This window comes from Myotis daubentonii, chromosome 2, assembly GCF_963259705.1.
Source record: "Myotis daubentonii chromosome 2, mMyoDau2.1, whole genome shotgun sequence".
NCBI classification, from domain to species: Eukaryota; Metazoa; Chordata; class Mammalia; order Chiroptera; family Vespertilionidae; genus Myotis; species Myotis daubentonii.
This window is the reverse complement of record NC_081841.1, coordinates 116,764,951-116,785,509: the sequence shown is the minus strand read 5'-3', so window position 1 is coordinate 116,785,509 and position 20,559 is coordinate 116,764,951. Positions and strand designations below refer to the sequence as shown.

Genomic DNA, 20,559 nt, shown 5'->3' with positions numbered 1-20,559 from the left:
TGATGCTCATACTAACCCATGGTCACTGCCCCTGAATGGGGACATTAACCTGCAGCCTGCATTCTCATTGGCTCTTAAAGACCACCTTTGAGTACTCTGCTTCTTTTTTGTCCTCAGGCCAGACCCCCAGGCCTGGTGTGGTGGCCTGCTTGTGTACATTGTGCACTGCAAGTTGCCCCATCAAGTGCCTGCACGCTACATGCAGCAGGCTGGCTCTTCTCATGTGGCCTCGCTGAATCCTCTTATCTTACCCTGTCTCTATTGCAGTCAGGAGCTCTTGATCCTGGGGCCAGGCATCTCTGCAAAAGAAGGGCCTATAGTAAGTATTTTTAGCTGGGTAAGTGCAATGGTCCTTTAAGGAGACTTGCAGCCTCCCAGGAATAGCCCAATGCTCTGTGCCCTGGGTCCCCAGGTGGGCCTCAGGACTCTGCCACCCATGAGAGGCTGCTGCATGTGAGAGCAGATGTACACATAGTCTCTGAATTATTCTCAGGAGTGGTTTCATCAGAGTTTGGAGCAGGTTTTACTCTCAGAAATCATGAAGAACTGGTGGTTTCTGAATGGGCTTGCTCAGGCCCTATTTGGAGTAAAGGCCCAATCTGAGTGGCCTCCCATGCCTAGGTGGCCTGCCCACCCCTCACCCTACCCATTTGGGGCATAGTAAACACTTGTTAGACAGCAACTGGACTCAGGTGAAGACCTACACATTCCTGCTCGGACATGTTTAGCTCCCATTTCTATGTGAGGATGAGCATGCACACTGCCTGGGAGTACCCAGGGAAGGCCCCAGTGGGCCTGAAGCCAAGGGGGAACTAAACCCCATGAAGGGTAGAGCAGGCAGCTGAGTTCACAGGGCATGTATGGTGACTCCCAAAGCCTTGATTTTTTTTTAATCCTCAACTGAGGATATGTTCATTTATTTTAGAGAGAGAGAGGAAAGCCAAGGAGAGGAGGGGAGGGGAGGGAAGAAGAGGGAAGGAGAGGGGAGAGAAGTGAGGGAGAGAGAAAGAGAAATATTGATTTGAGAAACATGGATCAGTTGCCTCTTGTTGCCCTGACTGGGACTGAACCTGCAACCTAGGTAGTGCTGAGAATTGAACCTGCAACCTTTTGGAGTATGGGATGATGCTCCAACCAACTGAGCCAACTGGCCAGGGCAAGGTCTTAACTTCTTAGCCAAAGAGCCAGCCCATGACTGTGAAAACCAGAGCCACACTTGGTCCCAACAGAGAGGGGCATGGACCTCACCTCCCATGCAATCCTTAGAACATACCTCCTCTTGCCCTAAGTCCCCAGAGACATTCATTATTCAAGGAGCAGAAACTGGACCCACATTCCAGGAAAACAGGTGTCAGCTCAATGGCAAATGGAGCTGGGAGCACAAGGGTTGCCTGCATTTCTAGGTGAGGTCCATGCACACCGTCTGGACCTCCTGATGTGAGTTCAATGACCATGCAGGAAGATAAATTCACACCAATTATTGCAGCAGATGGAAATTAATACACAGAGTGTTAGCCATATATAAAGTGTCTGACTCATTAACCAACTGCACAAGAACAATCTTGAAGTATCTATTGCAGAGGGAGCAATATGTACCTATCTTTCCTAGACCTAGGAAATAAAGGAAAGAGGTTGGAACAATTAGAACTGAAAATTCTGTGGGTGTAGGACCTAGAACTCTGAGGAGGATTGCTGCTCAGCTGGTGTTGATGGGGGGTGGGGGTGGCGAGGAGGGGAATGCCATGAGACTGGTTCTGCAAGTGTTCAAAAAACACTGCAAATGGGATCCAGCTGCTGCAATGTCTGGGCACCGCTATACCTAGGTGAAGCAGCATTGTTGCTTGTAGGTGACCTGACAGGTACTGCAAGTCCACAAGAACACAGCAGGAGGGAGCAGCTTTTTGGTCCCCTCCAATGTCACATTAGGAGAACCTAACAGGGAATAGCTGGCACAGCAGAAATGCAGCTTGAAGTGTCCTAGCCCCACTATCACAGAGCAGAGATGAGAGATGAAGCTGAGAGACAATAGTTTAACCACTGGCCCAATCGAGATGGGAGGCAGGTGTGTCCTATACAGGGACATGCTCAACTTTCAGATTCTGTGGCTCACCAAGATCCTAGTGGTCAAGTTCACTTCAGTCTTCATCATGAGCCCTGCCAGTCTAGACATGCCTAGGGCATAGCCCTGGCCCCCAAAGAGTAGCTGGTTCAAGGGAGTCTCCATCCCCTCCTCTGTGATATGAGTCAGGATCTCCTCTTCGCAGGGCTGCTGAGGGGTGGGGTGCAGAGGGCAGGAGCACCCTGCCCCATGAAGTCCATGGCAGCCTTACTCCACTGATCTGCCTGTCCATGGTTCTCTCCACAGCTCATCAGCAATGGCAGTGTGGTCTGTGCTGAAGCACTCTGGGACCATGTCACCATGGATAACCAGGAACTGGGCTTCAAAGCTGGGGATGCCACTGAAGTAATGGATGCCACCAACAGAGAGTGATGGTGGAGCCATGTCACTGTTGGGGAGGGCTGGTTTCCAGCTAGCTTCGTGTGGGTATGGCACTGGCTTGAGCTTCTCCAAAGCCCATAAAGAGCCAATGGCTCTGCTCAGAAACTCAAGCCTGAAACTGCTCTAGTGTTGGGCATGGACTTCCCATTCACGGCTGTGGATTGGGTGGGTGGGGGTCATGAAGAACAGTCCATCTCCAGCAGAGCTGTCACTAACTCCAACCCCCTTCTCCCACCCCTCCCTCCAGGGGGCCCTCAGTAGCCAGAGAGGAATAGGTCAGAAATGAAGGTGTGTGGATCCCTCCAAGGGGAACCTGCATGTCAGAACACCACCACAAACAACTGGGTTTACCAAGCATTTATTAAGCATCGTGCAGGACATTCACCTGGATCCTCTTATAACTTTCACAACAGCCCTGCAAGCTGAAAACTTCACTTATACCTGAGGCATGGACAAGTTAAGTCCTTAGCCCACTAGTTCACAGGGAGGGACCCAGATTCTCCCTAAGAAGGCCTTTAGTCTCTAAGGAAGGAATCCAGGTGCAGACTCCAAAAGGCCAGCAGAGGGCAGTAGGGAGGGGAGATCCCAGGCCCTGGAATTCAGTTTGTCATCCCTGCCCAGATTTCAGTGGTTGGCAAACTGTGGCTCGCGAGCCACATGCAGCTATTTGGCTTCTTGAGTGTGGCTCTTCCACAAAATACCGACTTCTGCACATGGGCCACGAAGTTTCAATCGCACTGTACGTGCGCGCCCGCATGTGGTATTTTGTGGAAGAGCCACACTCAAGGGACCAAAGAGCCGCATGTGGCTCACGAGCCACAGTTTGCCCACCACTGCCCTAGATCAACTGTCTGTGGTGTACTCCAAGCCTTTCCTAGTTATGGGTCAGAGAGCCAACAAGGCCACATCACCATCCACTTCTCTCCTGGTCTCTACAGATCAAGAGCCCAGTATGAGCAAGCACGGTTCAGAAACTGTAGTGGGCAATCCTTTATTCCAAGCCCTGCATCCAGCACAAGCCAAATGTAAGCAGAGCACCTTCGGAGGAGACATGGTCTCAGATGTCACCAACAACTGCAATGGTCATCGGACCTGTAGTCCCCCTGTCCAGATGAGCATTGTTTGAGGGTGGTGGGAGCTTGTCCCTGTGTGCCCTAACAGCTCTCAGAGCCCCAGTTACTACACAGCCACAGGCATGCGAGGCATCGACCCTTGCTTGGCACTGACCAGACGCCTTGCCTGTAGCTGTGGGTGAACCAGGATAAGCCCTGGGACAAGGGCAGGCAATGGTGGGGCTGAGGCTCAAAATAGCAGCAGGAACCAGGTGCACACAGTCATCAACGAGATCCTCAGCAGGGAGTGGGACTATATCAAGCACCTACGGGATAGCTGCGAGGTGAGGCCCTCTGTGGTGCGGTGGGGTTGAGGAGGGACCTGACCGCCGGATCCTGTCCCCAGGGCTACATCAGGCAGTGTCACAAATGCACCAACATGTTCAGTGAGGAGCAGCTGCGCACCATCTTCGGGAACATCGAGGACATCTACGGGTGCCATAAGGCCTTTGTGAAGGCACTGGAGCAGAAGTTCAACACGGAGTGCCCCCACCTGAGCGAGCTGGTGCCTGCTTCCTAGAGCACATGAGCACACCTGCATCTGGCCCTGCCCACCCACCTGTGCTGGAGGCTCCTCTGCCTGCCTGCTGCCCCGGCCCACCTCCCTGCCCAGAAGTTGCCCTGCAGGCTAAAGACCGGGCAACATGTTACTCTTTTCCAGGAATCTTCTAGGTTCCACTCCCTCACCTGCCCAAATGCCCTCATCCTTCAACATTGTTTTAGAAGTGCCCCTAGTTCTGTGGGAGATTAAGTCAGAGAAGGCTCCTTGGAGCAGGGGGCTTGGGATCAGCCCCAGGATTCCCTTGGGCCAGAGTAGAGAGCAGGAGTAGGATGGGCTGCCTCTTGAACATCCTGTAGGCTGTTCATAGCAAATTTTGGAGTTCTTCATACAGTGAGCAAATTTATGTGTCTTTTACAGTGTTTATTTACACTCCAAATGCCAACTGGCATTTAGCCAAGGTTCACTGGACTGGTTAGATGGACTCCTTCCTTCTGGCCTTGTCTGATAGGGAAAGCACAAGTTTTATCTCTTTTGAAAGTTGTTGGGGTGAGCAGATGTCAAGTCCAGCCCACTGGGGACAATGTGGGTTCCTTCCTGGTTATTACCTGTAGGGGGCTGGAAGACCCTGCCAACATCTCTCCAATGGCAGGAGAACTGGGAAGGGAGACCTTGGTCTGTCCATGCACAGGAGTAGATTGGGTCTAAGCACTAGAGTGAGTATGGGATCGGGGTCCAGTTATTCAGCAGGCAGTGTTGTGACTAGAGGGATGGGAACAAGCAATTTATTAATATCACCTAGTGTGAGTATCACAGCAACCCATCACCAGCCAGCAGCTGTTATCCTCTTTGCTCACCTAAGTCCATGATGTCATAGGTCACTACATGGCAGACCTGGCCTTTCTCTGGCTCCAGGTAGATGAGGCTTAAAAAAAAAAAAGGAAAGAAAGAGGCCAGAACTTTTGTGAGGAAGAAGCAGGGCACTGGGCTGAGAATGAAAACTGAGGTGGCACAGCCATGGACTAACATCCATTTAGTCTTTCCCTCCCTCCGTCCCACCCTCCTTCCCTCCTTCCCTCCTTCCCTCCCTGCCTCCCTCTCTCCCTCCCTCCCTTCCTCCTCCTCTTTCTTCCTCTCTCACCCTCTCTCTCTCCTTTTTGGCCTTCCTTATTAGCATCCTTGATTTCATCCAAAAAATATATATATATTTACTGTATGTCAGTCAAAGTTGTATGCTGAGGGTCCTGCTGAGAAAGCCTGATGGTGACAGGGATAGTACATGCTGTATTTTCAGAGGTTGTGTCCCTGGGCATGACGCACCATAGCTTGGGCCAATACTATTGTAGAGCTTGGGCCCCCTGAGTGCAGCTCCTGAAGGAAATGCAAAGGCTCCCACTCCCTTCCTCCCCACACATGTTAGGTGCCTGCTGGAGAGACAGCCACCCTAACTTCCAGTTGTGCTCCCCAGAAAGCAAACTTCCAGATTTACCAGAGTATTCCAACAACCATCCCAACACATGCATGGAGTTCTTCTGGCTCACCAAGCTCAGCCAGTACATGTATTTCCATGAGGCCTGCTGGCTGCTGCAAAAGATGACCGACATCTTCCTCAATAGCTTCCTGCTGACCCTAGTGCAGAAGATCTGCAAGTACCCACTGCAGTTGGCCAAGTTGCTCAAGTATACCCACAGGTAGGAGGCTGCTGAGGGAGAAAGGACAGCCAGGGGGCTCCTCACACCCTGGGTCAGCCAGTTTGTTGAGTACTCCTGGTGAGCTGGGCACTACTATAGATACTGGGGTGACAACACAGAGTAAAACCATCCCTGCTCTCAGAAGCTATTGTTGAGATGAGGGAAGAGGACAAAAATAGGATATTACATGCTGCCTTGTGTGGCACTTATGGAGAAGATGGGGGTGTGCATTGACAGGTGAAGGAATTGACAGGCCAGTGGCACAGCCCCAGAGGGAAGCAGCTCCACATGTGGTTCCAGGAGGCTCCCAGCGCTTCTCTGCTCTCCACCTCTCAGCCCATTTCCATTTCTGTTCTTCTTCAGGTATTTCAAGGATGTGGAAGCTGCTTTACATGCCGTGAAGGATGTGGCCCAGCTAATCAACGAATGGAAATGGAGACTTGAACACATCAACAAGATTACTCAGGGGCAGAGCTCCATAGAGGACTGGGAGGTGAGGGCCTGACACTCCAGAAAATACTATGGGACTTGACCACTTCCTTTAAAATCATACTTCTGAAAAATCTAGGAGGGAGCTGGGGCAAGGAGCTATGCTCCTGAAACTAGCAAACAAGAGCTGGTAGCAGGAAATCCACTCACCTGAGCTCTGGGCCTCAGTCCCTTAGTGCTGCCACCTAAAGCAGGCCTGGTGGCCTCTTTCCTGGAGAAGAGTGTGTGGGAGCTGACTCACATTACACAGCCACAAGAGATTAAGTATGATGCTGCTCCCAAAGTGCAGCCAGCCAGCCCAGCAAGAGGGAGCTGTCCCTCTGCCCTCAGGGGACAGGCCAGATCCCCAAATGTGGGGATTCCCAACAGAGGGTGCAGGCCTGCCAGAGCATCACCACAGATGGATCACTATGAATCAGAGCGTCCTGGTTCTTTTTTTCTGGCTTGCACATTCCACTTGTATCTGCCAATCTTGTCTTCTAAGGCAGCATGGAGGTCTGAACTAATGGTGACATTTCAGTCCTCCAAGAGGCATTCCTTTTTTTTTTTTTTTTTTAATTGCATGTATTGCAGTGACACTGGTTAACAAAATTATACAGGTTTCAGGTGCACACTTCTACAACACATCAACTGTACATTGTATTGTGTTCACCTCCCCAAGTCAGGTATTTATCCATCACCATGTATCTCCTGTACGCTCCTCCACATCCCTCCATCCCTGCTCTGCTGGGCAATCACCACAAATGTCTGTGTCCATTAGTTTTTCCTTTTTTTTCTCTTTTTTTGCTCAGTCCTTCTACTTTCCCTGCAGCCCCCATCCCAAAAGCTGTCAGACTGCTCTTTATGAGTCTGTCACCATTTTGCTTGTTAGCTCATTATGTTCATTAGATTCCACATAAAAGTGAAATCATACAGTACTTGTTGTCTCTCACTGGCCTATTTCACTTAGTATAATGCTCTCCAGGTCCATTCATGCTGCCACTAAGGATAAGGTTTCCTTATTTATTTATTTATTTGTTTTTTTAACAGCCAAGTAGTATTCTATTGTGTAAATGCATCACACCTTTTTTATCCACTTATCTACTGATGGAAACCAGTTGCTTCCAAATCTTGGCTATGTAAATAATGCTGAATGAACACAGGAGTGCATATATTCTTTCGAATTAGTGTTTCTGGTTTCTTTGGATAAATTCCCAGAAGTGGAATCAGTAGGTCATAAGGCAGTTCCTTTTTTTTTTTGAGGTAACTCCATACTGCTTTCCACGATAGTTGTACCAATATGCATTCCCACCAACAGTGCACCAGGGTTCCATTTTCTCCACATCCACACCAACACTTGTTGATTTATTGATGATAGTCATTCTGACAGGCATCAGGTGATATTTCATTGTAGTTTTAATTTATATTACAGATTAGTGCCATTGAGCATCTTTTCATATGGCTGTTTGGCCATTTGTATGTCCTCTCCAGAGAAGTGTCTATTCAGGTCCTTTGCACATTTTTTTAATTGGATGGCTTGGGGGTTTTTTTGGTATTGAGTTTTATATTTTGGATATTAATCCTTTATCACATGTAAATTGGCAAATATGTTCTCCCATCCAGTGGGTTGGCTTTTCATTTTGTTGTTTACTTTGCTGTACAAAAAATTTTTAGTTTGATGTTGTCCCCTTAATTTTTTCCTTTGTTTCCCTTGCTCGAAATTGCTACAAGAAATGTCCGAGATTTTACTGCCTGTTTCCTTCTAGGAGTTTTATGATTTCGAGTCTAACATTTAAGTCTTTAATCCATTTTGAGTTTATTCTTGTGTATGGTATAAGAAGGTAGTCTAGTTTTACTTTTTTGAACAAATTATCCCAACACTAATTATTGAATACACTAGTAGCCTGGTGCACGAAATTCGTGCACTGGGGTGGGGGGGTAGGGGGTGGGGGGTAAAGGGCCCCTCAGTCTGGCCTTCACCCTCTCCAATCTGAGACCCTTCAGGGAATGTCCAACAACCTGTTTGTGCCCACACTTTTAACAGATAACAGCTCCATTGTTGTTTCTTTCTTATGCTTAAAACCATTGGAATTAGTAGGTATTCAAAGTGTGTATACATTTTGGGGGGACATTAATTTGGAAAAGCACGTCCTGTCACCCGCTGCCTGGCAGGAGTGCGCTAGGCCCCAAGCAAGCGAGGCTCAGTCAGGGCAGCCTTCGCTCATGGGTGCTGGCACCCAAAGTGCACATTCCTCCTCTACAGTCGCCCCGACTATCCCACTGTTTCACTGAGAGGACGGAATTCCTCTCCACCTCTGGGTTCTTGATCTTGAACGCTGACCAAAGGCACCTCAGCGAGGGCCACCTGTGCCCACCAGGTGTGTCTGTCTGCATCTGCTCCCGCCTCAGCACCTGCATTAACCTCCTAGAGGTGATCTTGTAGCTGGACTGGCCTCCATGGGAACAGGGCATCACCACTCCGCCCTCTCACTGTCATCTCACAGGTGCCCACCCTCAGCACCCAGAACACCCAGACACTCTCCAAAGGACGTGAGTCCATCAGAGGGGATGTGTGCACATCCTGTGGGGGTGTTAGGCATGCTGGGTTGATGGAAGTGTGGTGGAGAGGCGGGGGGGAACTTGTGCACGCCTTGGTTTGCAACTGTTGCAGGCGCAGGAGGGTGACAGTGTGCTGGGGGATGTTTGCATGCCAAGGGGGGATGTGCACACCGGAGGCCTCTGGCTTTGCAGATCCGCAAACCCCCGTGGTGCGGCCAGGAGGACGTCAGTCTGGCCCGCCACGGTGGCTGTCCCTGCGATCCTGCACCTTCTGGGCCAGGAGGCGGATCTTGCGCAGCCACTCCTGGGCGCTGATGGCCTGCAGGCGCTACTTCAGCTCAGCCTGCAGGCTCTGCTTGGCGCGCTCACAGCTGTCAACACCGCCATGTGGGGAGTACAGGCTGCCCTCCACCGGCCTGCCTCCCCTGTCCAGAGGCTCTCTGTGCTGCTCACCGGCTCAGAGTGACTAGGGCTGAGTGGAAGCCAGGTGTCCTGCCCTGCCCAACCCCGGCCGATCCGCCCCTGTGCGAGCTGCTGCCCCACCAGAAAGGGTCATGGATCCAGGTCCCGGGACCGTGGACAGCCTCAAGCACTGCCCCCTGCCCGGCAGGTCATGGATCCGGGTCCCAGACCGCGGACAGCCTCAAGCGCTGCCCCCTTGCCCGGCAGGGTCACAGATCCGGGTCCCGGGACAGCGGACAGCCTCAAACACTGCCCCCCGCCCGCCAGGTCACAGATCCGGTCCCGGACCACGGACAGCCTTGACTGCTGCTGCCTGCCTTCAGTATGCAAATTAGCCACCATCTTGTTGCTTCAGGGTGGGGGTCCCCACTGGGGTGCCTGGCCAGTCTGGGTGAGGGGCTGAGGGCCGGTTTTAGGCTGCCCGCACCCCCTTCAGGGTGGGGGTCCCCACTGGAGTGCCTGGCCAGCCTGGATGAGGGGCTGATGGCTGTTTGCAGCTGGTCACACCCCCTTCAGGGTGGGGGTCCCCACTGGGGTGCCTGGCCAGTCTGGGTGAGGGGCTGAGGGCCGTTTTCAGGCTGGCGGGCGACTGAAGCTCCCAACTTCTCCTTTTTTTCTTTTTATTCTGGGATTTATTTACCTTCTATGGCTGTCACTGGAGCTGAGAGCCGGCTTTAGCTCTGAGGCCAGCTCCAGCTTGAGGCCTCGGCTGCTGAAAGCAGGTCTCTGGGTTTGTTTGGATCCTATAATTGAAACACTGTTTCAGCTCCAGCTCCGAGTCCAGCCAGCTGAAAGCAGGTTTCTAGGGTTTATTTACCTTCTATAATTGCAACATTGTTTCTTAGAGTGCAGCTCAGGGGCCGGCAGTGGCAGGCGGGGAACCTTGGCTTCCTCCATCACTGGGGCAAGCAAGCCTCCTGTTTGCTTCAGCTGCCTGGCTGCCGGCCGCCATCTTGGTTGGCAGTTAATTTGCATATCGCCCTGATTAGCCAATGGGAGGTGTGTCAGAGATACGGTTAATTATCATGTTTGTCTATTATTATATAGGATTATCTTTACCCATTGTATTATTTGCCTCCTATGTCAAATATTAATTAAGAATAAAGGCTTGGGTTTACTTCTGGGCTCTCTATTCTGTTCTATTGATATGTCTATTTTTTGCCAATACCATGTTGTTATGGCTTTGTAGTACAGTTTGACATCAGGTAGCATTATTCCTCCAACTTTGTTCTTTTTTCTCAACATTGCTGTGGCTATTCAGGTCTTTTGTGTTTCCATATAAATTTTAGTTCTAGTTCTGTGAAATACCAAGATAAGCCACTGGTATCTTCATAGCTGAATCTATAGATTGCTTTGGGTAGGTAGTATGGATATTTTAATGATGTTAATATTTCCTTTCCTTGAACATGGTATATGCTTCCACTTACTTGTATCTTTCATTTCTTTCTTCATTGTCTTCTAATAATTTTGCAAGTACAAGTCTTTTACATCCTTGGTTAAATTTATAACCAGGTATTTTATTCTTTTTGAAGCAATTGTGAATGGAATTGTTTTCTTAGTTTCCCTTACTGATATTATTGGTGTAAAAATGAAACTCATTTCTGGGTATTTATTTTGTATTCCCCTGCTTTACTAAATTCCTTTATCAGTTCTAGTTTTTTTGGTGGAATCTTTAGGGTTTTCTATATACAGTATCATGTTATCTGCAAATAATGGCAGTTTTACTTATTTCCAATTTGGTTGCCTTTTATTTCTTCTTCTTATTTGATTGTTTGGTTAAGACTTCCAGCACTATATTGAATTAGAGTGGTGAAAGCAGACATCCCTGTCTTTTTCCTGATCTTAAGGGAGCCAGTTGTAGTTTTTGCCCACTGAATATGATGTTGGTTATGGGTTGGTCACATATGGCCTTTATTATGTTGCAGTATGTTCCCTCTACTTCCACTTTGCTGAGAGTTTTTATCATAAATAGGTGCTGGATGTTATCAAATATTTTTCTGCATCTATTGATATAATTAGGTTTTTATCCTTCATCTTATTTATGTGGTCTATCATGTTTATTGATTTACAGATATTGTACCAACCTTGCATCCCCAGAATAAATCCTATTTGATCAAGGTGTATGATCTTTTTAATGTATTACTGGAACCAGTTTGCTAAAATTTTGTTGAGAATTTTAATATCTATGTTCATCAGGGATATTGGCCTATAATTCTTTCCTTGTAGTGCCTTTATATGGTTTTGGAATCATGATGATGCTGGCCTCATAAAATAAGCCTGGAAGTCTTGCCTCCTCTTGAATTATTGTAATAATTGGAGAAGGATAGATGTTACTTCTTTTCTGAATGTTTGGAAAAATTTACCTGCGAAGCCATCCAGTTCAGGACTTGTATTGGGAGTTTTAGGTTACTGGTTCAGTTACTGTCTCTTCAGGTTCTCTGATTCTTTCTTATTTGGTGTTGGAAAATTGTATTTTCCTAGGAGGTTTTTCCTTTTGTCCAGATTGTCCAATTGTTGGCATACAGTTGTTCAGATTTTCTTATAATCCTTTGTATTTTTTAAAAAAATTATTCTAGAGAGATAAAAGGGAGAGAAACATTATTGCTCCATCCAACTATACATTCATTGGTTAATTCTTGCCCTGACCATGGATCAAATCCACAACTTGGTACACTGGGACAACACTCCCAACTAACTTAACTACCTGGTCAGGGCCCTTTGTATTTCTTTGGTGTCAGTTGTTACTTTTCTTTCATTTCTGATTTTTGGGGTCCTCTCTTTTTTTCTCGGTAAGTCTGGTTAAAGGCTTGTCGATCAAGCCCTGGCCAGGTTGGCTCAGTGTTTAGGGTATTGGCTTGTGGACCAAAGGGTCACTGGTTTGATTCCCAGTCAAGGACATGTACCTGTGTTGCAGTTTTGATCCCTGGGAGCAGCCGGGACTTGTGCGGAAGGAAACCAATCGATGTGTCTCTCTTTCCCTCCCTCCCTTGCACTTCCTCTAAAACAGATTCTCAGTCCATTGCTCTCTTCTTCTTCTTCTTGCGGATGTTGTTATGCTTCTTGTTTTCCCAATGGTCCCTTAAACTATTCTTTTTTAAAAATATATTTTATTGATTATTTTACAGAGAGGAAGGGAGAGGGATAGAGAGTTAGAAATATCGATGAGAGAGAAACATCGATCAGCTGCCTCCTGCACACTCACTACTGGGGATGTACCTGCAACCAAGGTACATGCCCTTGACTGGAATCGAACCTGGGACCCATGAGTCCACAGGCCGACGCTCTATCCACTGAGCCAAACCGGTTAGGGCTATTCATTTTTTTATTTGAAAAAATACCCTTAGGTGAGGATTAACAACAACAACAAAAAGGCTTGTCAATCTTATCTTTCCAACGAACCTTCTCTTGGTTTTATTAATCTTTTGTATATTTTTTAGACTATTTTTTAATTTGTGCTTGGATCTTTATCATTTCTTTCCTTCTACTCACTTTGGGCTTTTTTCACTGTTTCTCATAAATACTGGGTTATTGTATTCTCATTTTCATTTGTTTCAAAGTATCTTTTGATTTCTTCCTTGATAGCATTAACTCGCTCATTGTTTAAGAACATGTTATTTACCTCCATGTCTTTGTGTGTTTTTCAGATTTTTCTTGTAATTGCTTTCTAGGTTCATAGCCTTATGGTCAGAAAAGATGCTTGATCTGATTTGAACCTTTTTAAATTTACTGAGACTTGTTTTGTGTCCTATCATGTGGTCTATCCTAGAAAATGTTTCATATGCATTTTAAAAGAATATATATATATATATATATATATATATATATATATATATATATATATATATATATATATATTCATTCTGCTGCTTTGGGTGAAATGCTCTCAAGATTTCAATTAAATTTGACCGATCTAATGTGCTATTTGAAGCCACAATCCATTCCCTACTATGACTGTTGATCTCTCCATTTATATCCATTAAGATCTGCTTTACATATTTAGGTGCTCCTATGTTGGGTGCAAAAATGTTTACCAGGGTTATATCCTCTTGTTAGATTTCTCTCTTTATCATTATGCATTGTCCTTCTTTGTCTCTTACTATACCAATTTAAAGACTCTTTTGTCTAATATGTGTTACCCCAGCTTTTTTTTATTTTGCATTTTCATTTGCATGAAATATTTTTCCATCTTTTTACTTTTAGTCTACATTTTTCATTCTGAAGTGGGTCTTTTGTAGACAGCATATATATGTGTTTTGTTTTCTTATCCATTCAGGTACACTATGTTGTTGTGTGTTTTTTTATTGGAGCACTTATACCACTTACATTTAAAGTGATTATTGACAGATATGTATTTATTGCTGTTTTTTTACTAAGTTGTTGGGTTTTCTCTTATTTTTTCTTTATTAATTAAGGTATTACATATGTCCTTATCTCCTATTGCCCCCCCACCCCACTCCCATTCATGCCCTCACGTCCCCCTACCCCCCCCCCCCCCGGTGTCTGCATCCATTGGTTTTGCTTATATGCATGCATACAAGTCCTTTGATTGATCTCTCCCCCACCCTCCCCTACCTTCCCTCTAAGATTTGAGCATCTGCTCCATGCTTCTCTGTCTCTGGATCTGTTTTTGTTCATCAGTTTATGTTGTTCATTATAATCTACAAATGAGTGAGATCATGTGATATTTATCTTTCTCTGACTGACTTCTTTCACTTAGCATAATGCTCTCCAGCGCCATCCAAGCTGCTGCAAATGGTAGGAGTTTCTTCCTTTTTACAGCAACATAGTATTCCATTGTGTAGATGCACCATGGTTTTTTAATCCACTCATCTGCTGAAGGGCATTTAGGCTGTTTCTAAATCTTAGCTATTGTAAATTGTGCTGCTATGAACATAAGGGTGCATATATCCTTTCTGATTGGTGTTTCTAGTTTCTTGGGAAATATTCCCAGAAGTGGGATCACTGGATCAAATGGGAGTTCCATCTTTAGGGGTTTTTTTTTTTGAGGAAACTCCATACTGTTCTCCACAGTGGCTGTACCAGTCTGCATTCCCACCAGCAGTGCACAAGGGTTCCTTTTCTCCACATCCTCGCCAGCACTTGTCATTTGTTGATTTGTTGATAACCATTCTGACAGGTGTGAGATGATACCTCACTGTTGTTTTGATTTGCATGTCTTGGATAATTAGTGAGTTTGAGCATGTTTTCATATGTTTCTTGGCCTTCTGTATGTCCTCTTTCAAAAAGTATCTATTTAGGTCCATTGCCCATTTTTTGATTGGGTTGTTTATCTTCCTTTTGTTAAGTTGTATGAGTTCCCTGTAAATGTTGGAGATTAAACCCTTATCGGAGATAACATTGGCAAATATGTTCTCCCATGTAGTAGGCTTTCTTGTTGTTTTGTTGATGGTTTCTTTTGCTGTGCAGAGGTCTTTATTTTGATGTAGTCCCATTTGTCTATTTTCTCTTTAGTTTCCATTGTCCTGGGAGCTGTATCGGTGAAGATACTGCTTCGGCATATATCTGAGATTTTGCTGCCTGTGGATACTCTTATTATTTTTTTTAATTCTCACTTGAGAATATGATTTTTATTGATTTTAGAGAGAGAAGAAGGGTAAGGGGGAGAGAGGGTAGAAGAGGGGAAGAGAGAGAGAGAGAGAAACATCAATGTGAGAGAAACATCTATCAGCTGCCTCCTATATGTGTGTATGTGCCTATGATTGAACCAAGAACCTTGGGTGTACACAATGACACTCCAAACAACTGAGGCATCCAGCCAAGGGCTGCCTCTTCTTCTTGATGCAGGCACTTTCACATTTCTTGTAATACTGGTTTGGTGGTAAGAAATTCTTTAGCTTTTTCTCGTCTGAGAAGCCCTTAATTTCTCCTTCAATATTAAATGATAGCCTTGCTGACTAATGCAGTCTTGGCTGTAGTTCCTTACTTTTCTTCACTTTGACTGTTTCATGCTAATCCCTTCCAGTGTGAAATGTTTCTGTTGAGAAATCAGTTGACAGTCTTATGGGAGCACCTCATAACTGTCTCTTACTGCTTTTAAGATTCTCTTTGTCTTTAATGTTTGCCATTTTAGTTATGTCTTGGTGTAGGCCTCTTTGGATCCCTCTTGTTTGGGGTTCTGTGCACTTACTGGACTTGTATCTTTTTTCTTCACCAGGTTAAGGAAGTTTTGGTCATTATTTCTTCAAATAGATTCTCAATCCCTTACTCTCTCTCTTCTTCTGGTACCCCTATCACAAGGCTGTTATGCCTCATGTATTCTCAATGGTCCCTTAACCTATTCTTTTTTACATTTTTGCTGCTCTGATTGGGTATTTTTTTTCTTCCTTGTGTTGAAAATCGCTGATTCAATCCTCTGCTTCATCCAACCTGTATTTCTTCCAGTGTATTCAGTTCTGGTATTGTATTCTTCATTTCTGATTGGTCCTTTTTTTTATGGTTTATCTTTTTCCATGCTTTGAGCAACCTGTAACCATTAGCCTGAACTCTATATCTGATAAATTGCCTCCCTCTGTTTCATTTAGCTATTTTTCTGGAGATTTCCTTGTTCTTTAATTTGGGGCCTGTTTCTTTGTCTTCCCAGTTTAGCTGCCTTTGTTTGTTTTGTACTAGATAGATTTGTTATGACTCCCAGTCTTCATGGGGTGGCCTTTACGTAGTAGGTGTTCTGTGGGGATCAGGGATGCCGTGTTCTTGACACCTGACCTGGGTGGTCCAGGACTGTTCCTTGTATCAGTTGTGTGGGCCCTCCTGTGGTAATTGCGTCTTGAGCGCTGTTGACTTATTTGTGCATGGCATTGACCTGAGGCTCAAGTCTGATCACAGGTGCTGACCACATGAAGTGAAATTTGCCTCTACAGTGTCTGGTACCTACCAATATCTCTCTGTGGATATGCTGCTTATGAAGCTTCTTGGGTACTGCTCTGATGTTGTCTGAAGCTTGTGGCTCTTTTTGCGGTCTCTCACGGGGAAGATCTTCTGGCCAGGAGCTCCGAACTCATCTACTCAGGGAAGCTGATTTGAGTTACACAGCCACAAGCCAAGAGCCAGCAGAGGATGTTTTTTCTCTTTGACCACCAACTCATCTACTGTAAGAAGGTACAGTAAGAAGGTCTCTCTTTCCTGCTGGACAGCCTATTTAGAGCAGAAATGGAGAAAGTGAAGCTAAGGGCTAGAAGCAGCTGCCTAGAGAAAAGATGACACACACAGGGCACCTTTTTTCCCAGAGCCTTCAGTATGACAGGCCTTCCCTGGTCTTGCCCTTAGGGTCAGGATGACGGTGGGAGAGTGAGTAGCCCAGGGACTATGGGGTGGCCCTCACAGCCTGACCAGGGCCCAGTACTATAAGAACACCCTCCTCTCTGAACAAAACCCAGCTTCCCCTCCCTAGCCCTGGAGTCTTCTGCTCCAGTAGCTTCCCTACCTCCTCTGTGCTGCTAGCTCTACTTCTCTTTTAAAACATTGCTAAGAAACTCTATCCAGAAGCCCTCCTGACAACTGACTTGGCCCAGGTATACCTGGTGCTCTTCTCTGCAGTGGTATGGACCCTGGCTCACTATCTGTATCCATGGCTGCTTGCCCACAAAACTACAGGTGCCTTTAAAGACCCTCAGTCTAGCCAATAACTTAACTAAAGGAGTGAGGCTCTTCATCATAGATTTGGCACATAATTGGGGACTGTACTAGGCTCACTATGCCCTTGTGAGCTCATCCTCTGCTAGGGAGGTAGGTGTGTGACCCATCAGCCCTTCCAGTTACAGGACAGTGAGTGACACAGGGTCTTAGAGATAGTCAAGAGAGCAGTTCAAAGTTTGGGGAGGGATCCAACAAGCAGGCTGGGCTGGCAGCTCACAGTGCCTCTGGCAGGACCTTCTACACCAGGATGTGCTGTATTATAAGGGTCGAGTGGACATGGATAGCTTAGAGGTAGTGGATCCAGAGTACTGGAAGGATAAAGACCTCCACATGAGCATCAAGAATGCCTTCCAACTGCACTATGGAACCATGGGAGAGAGCTACCTGCTGTATGCCAGGAAGCCTGCAGAAACAGTGCTGATTCAAAGCCTTTGCCAGGGAGAGGGAGCAGGTGTGGCTGGACCAGAAGACAGATGAAATACCTCCTCTCAACTTTGCTGCACTCCAAGGGCCCACCAGGCCTCCTTACCCTGGAATGCAAGGTCAGGACAACCAGTGACTGGGACTGCATGTCTCATAGACCAAGGGTCTCAGGGTTTGGTGAGGCTCCAGGGTCTCTTGATTTCAGCCCCAGGGAATGGTTCTGCTGGCCTTTTGTGGGGGGAGGGGTTGCTTCCAACACACGTACACTCAAGTGTGCTCAGTTGCAGGGATAACACTGGAGTGGGAGGTGGGACTGACCTCCAGAAGCCTGTCCCATCCCCATATGAGCAGGGTATCTCCCCACCACATTCCCTTCCTGTCCATGTGCCCCTTGTCCTCATACTCAGCAGTGACCAGATTAGCTCTTGGCTTGGGAAAAGCCTCAGGTGAAAGATGGGGTAGGGCAAGGGGAGAATGTGGGGAGGGCTCTGAGAAGGGCACCAGGAGGAGCACCTTGGCTCTGTCTGGAGCCAAGGCCAGCTGGCTGAGCAGGACACAGTCCCTGCAGCATGATGAGCCCTGCGCACTGTAGAACAAGTATGATACACAGAGGACTGCTCCATGGCCAGGAAGCATAGGACAAAAGGACTGTGGGCAGGGGCGGAGGGGAAAGTAGAAGAGCAGCAAAGTCCTGGCAGGGAAGCAGGTATCTCATTTGTGCCCCTCGCTCCCAGGCTTCTCCATCACTAAGCTGCAGAGGGAGCAGGCCATGCTGAATGCCAGCAAGCAGCAGGCACCCAGGAAGCCCAAAGGTAAGCAGGTGGTAGTCCCATATCCACTTTAGCAGTCTAGTCCTGATCAAACCCTTCTCTGACACCCAAGACAAAGTGAGCTAGCACCTAGGTCCTCAGTTACCCATTGCCCTTTGCAGGTGTTTGTTCCCAAAGGCTGGTGATAAGGGGTCACCACTGATGAAACTTATATCAGTATGCATTTGGAATTCTTGCTCTCCATCACCTCAGACAACCCTGCCCCCAAGCAATACCATTAGTAATAGTGACAGTGCTCACTTCCTCAGGCCTGCTTTGTAGCAGTCATCCTCACAGCCACCTTACATCCCCATTCCCACAGAGGCACTGAAACTGCCTTGCACAGAGCCTATGCCATGGAGAAGCTGCAGGGCCTCACACCTTCCAGGTCCCTTAGCCCTCATCTCTGCACACTACAAGAGGGTGGCTCAGGCTCCTGGGTGTAATAACCCCACTGGAAGCAAGTTCCCTACCATGGGAGTCTGAGGCAGAGCCTTGGGACAGGTCCCATGCTACCACCCCACAGCAGAGGATGCCATTCTGCCCTGTACTAATGATTCTCTGGGCACTTATATAACTCCTTCTGTCTCCTTACCCAGCCCTCAGACAGCCCTGCTATCTGATGCACCAAGAGCACCTGACATTGCTAACCAGCCTGCCCCAGCAACAGGTCTTGGTGATGGAAGAGCCCAAGTAGGAGCCATCCACCTTCTGGTATAGCATTAGCGGCTGGCACCCTTCCCCAAGTGAGCCTATTCCCCACCAACAGCACTGTCTTGGCCTGCTCTGCCAGCTAGTCTCCAGCTTTCCCGCCCCAAGGTTCACCCATGGCTTCCGGCCCTCCTCTGCCTACTCTGCAAACTGGAAGTGAGCAGGGCTGAGCAAGGAAATGGCTTGGTGTCACCAGTTCGTACCAGGCTCTGCACCTATTCTCGGTTCTTCCTCACTACTGATGCACTACATACACAAGCTGGAGGGGCAGAAGACCCACAGCACAGGAGCGCCTCCCGCCACCCTCCCTACCTTTGTGGGGCCTCCTGGAAACTACAGCTGAGAACCATCAGCAAGATGGACATGTGTAAAAGGACTGACTACTTTAGACTCTCTTCTTCATACATCTAATCATTCCTCCTCCTGTTTTCTCTGGGCAGGAGGAGACTGTCTGCCTCCCACCACTTGGAAAACTGGGCTGTGTGCCCCTCTGCCCTCCAATTCTCCTTGCAGGCCTCCAGCTGATGGTGCCAGGCAGCTGACATCTCTGGAGGGTGGGAACTGGGTATTCTGCATATGGCCCCAGAGCCCATCCATTTTGTCTCCCAGTTCCTCTCTAGACACTCTCTTCACTTGTAATGTGTTTATAATCAACTGCAAACTTCTATCAGGGTATGTCCACATGTAGCTGTGTGTTGACTCCAGAACCTGGTTCCATTTTTTTTGTTTGTATTTTGTTTTTCAAAATGGAGAAAAAGAATTGTTAGTGACACAGGAAGATTGCCTTACCCTAAGTGAGCATGAGAAGCCATAAGGACTGAGTTCTATAGCCCAGCATGCAGGACTGACCTGTCCACCCAAAAGCCAGTGAGTATGTGGGTGGGAGGGGTAAGCCTACATCCCACCCCAAGGAAGGGTGCCCATGAGTACATCCAGGGCCTGGCTTGTGGGTGCAAAGTGCCAAGCAGCCCCTCTGGCCCATGGGAATTCAGCAGCATGTAGTCACTTGTACTACTCTACCTTCTCCAAGCCAAACATTACATTTAATTTCATAAAAAAAACTTGTAAAAAATAAACTGGCTGCCAGCCCTTGTTTTCTATGGATGTCTATGCATTTTCTCCTCTGTATGCCCACCTTTCCTTAACCTGGAGTAAATAATCCCAGTAGCACCCAGAATTGGGAGTAGGACCTCACCTAGTTGAGCTCATGCCTCACGGTTTTAGTGAAAAGAGGCTAAAGTGTCTAGGCTAACTACTTGAAAGAGGCTCAGGGCCACTGGGAGCTGTCCAAGTGAGGTATGGCTGGCTCAGCCCCTCTCTCCCCTTAGGGCCTAGAAGCCCACTCCCTCCCTGACTGCTCTCAGAGTTTATATTTAGCTGAAATTAGCAAATGTGTTAGGGGAACAGGCAGTCCATAATCTTTCTGTGTCTCAGCATCTTCCTTAGTGAAAGGGGGAAGAATGTGTCTTCCCAGGAGGACCTGAGCTACAGGACCAGAAGAAGAGGAATGAGGGTGGCTTTCCTCCCCCTTCCCACCTAGGGAAACAGTCCTCACAACTTGTGGCCTCCACAAACCCTTACACACTGCCAAGGTCAAGAGTACCTGGGAAGCAGCTGAGCACTACAGGGCTTTTGCTCGAAACCACTGGATTTCCTAACTTTAGAGAAACTA

The 20,559-nt window shown here is 47.3% G+C and overlaps 2 protein-coding genes across 3 annotated transcripts in view; one reads left to right on the top strand and one right to left on the bottom strand.

The window, feature by feature from the left end:
• Positions 1-2,404: 2,404 nt before the first annotated feature.
• Positions 2,405-19,327, top strand: ARHGEF4 (Rho guanine nucleotide exchange factor 4). The gene is given in 12 exon segments (XM_059684386.1): positions 2,405-2,545; positions 3,746-3,777; positions 3,779-3,896; positions 3,959-4,117; position 5,352; positions 5,532-5,802; positions 6,166-6,295; positions 16,249-16,407; positions 17,176-17,348; positions 17,350-17,414; positions 18,099-18,179; positions 18,776-19,327. Coding segments are annotated over 12 exon segments (1,587 nt in total). The 5' UTR covers positions 2,405-2,419; the 3' UTR covers positions 19,048-19,327.
• Positions 3,195-20,559, bottom strand: part of FAM168B (family with sequence similarity 168 member B) — a 108,642-nt gene continuing 91,277 nt past the window's right edge. Inside the window, exon 7 of one of the 2 annotated variants that reach the window (XM_059684381.1) lies at positions 3,195-5,036. In XM_059684381.1, coding sequence (XP_059540364.1) covers positions 4,993-5,036 — 44 coding nt within the window. In that variant the 3' untranslated portion in view covers positions 3,195-4,992. The remainder of the gene's footprint in view (positions 5,037-20,559) is intronic. The other variant, XM_059684376.1, reaches the window with a different exon arrangement.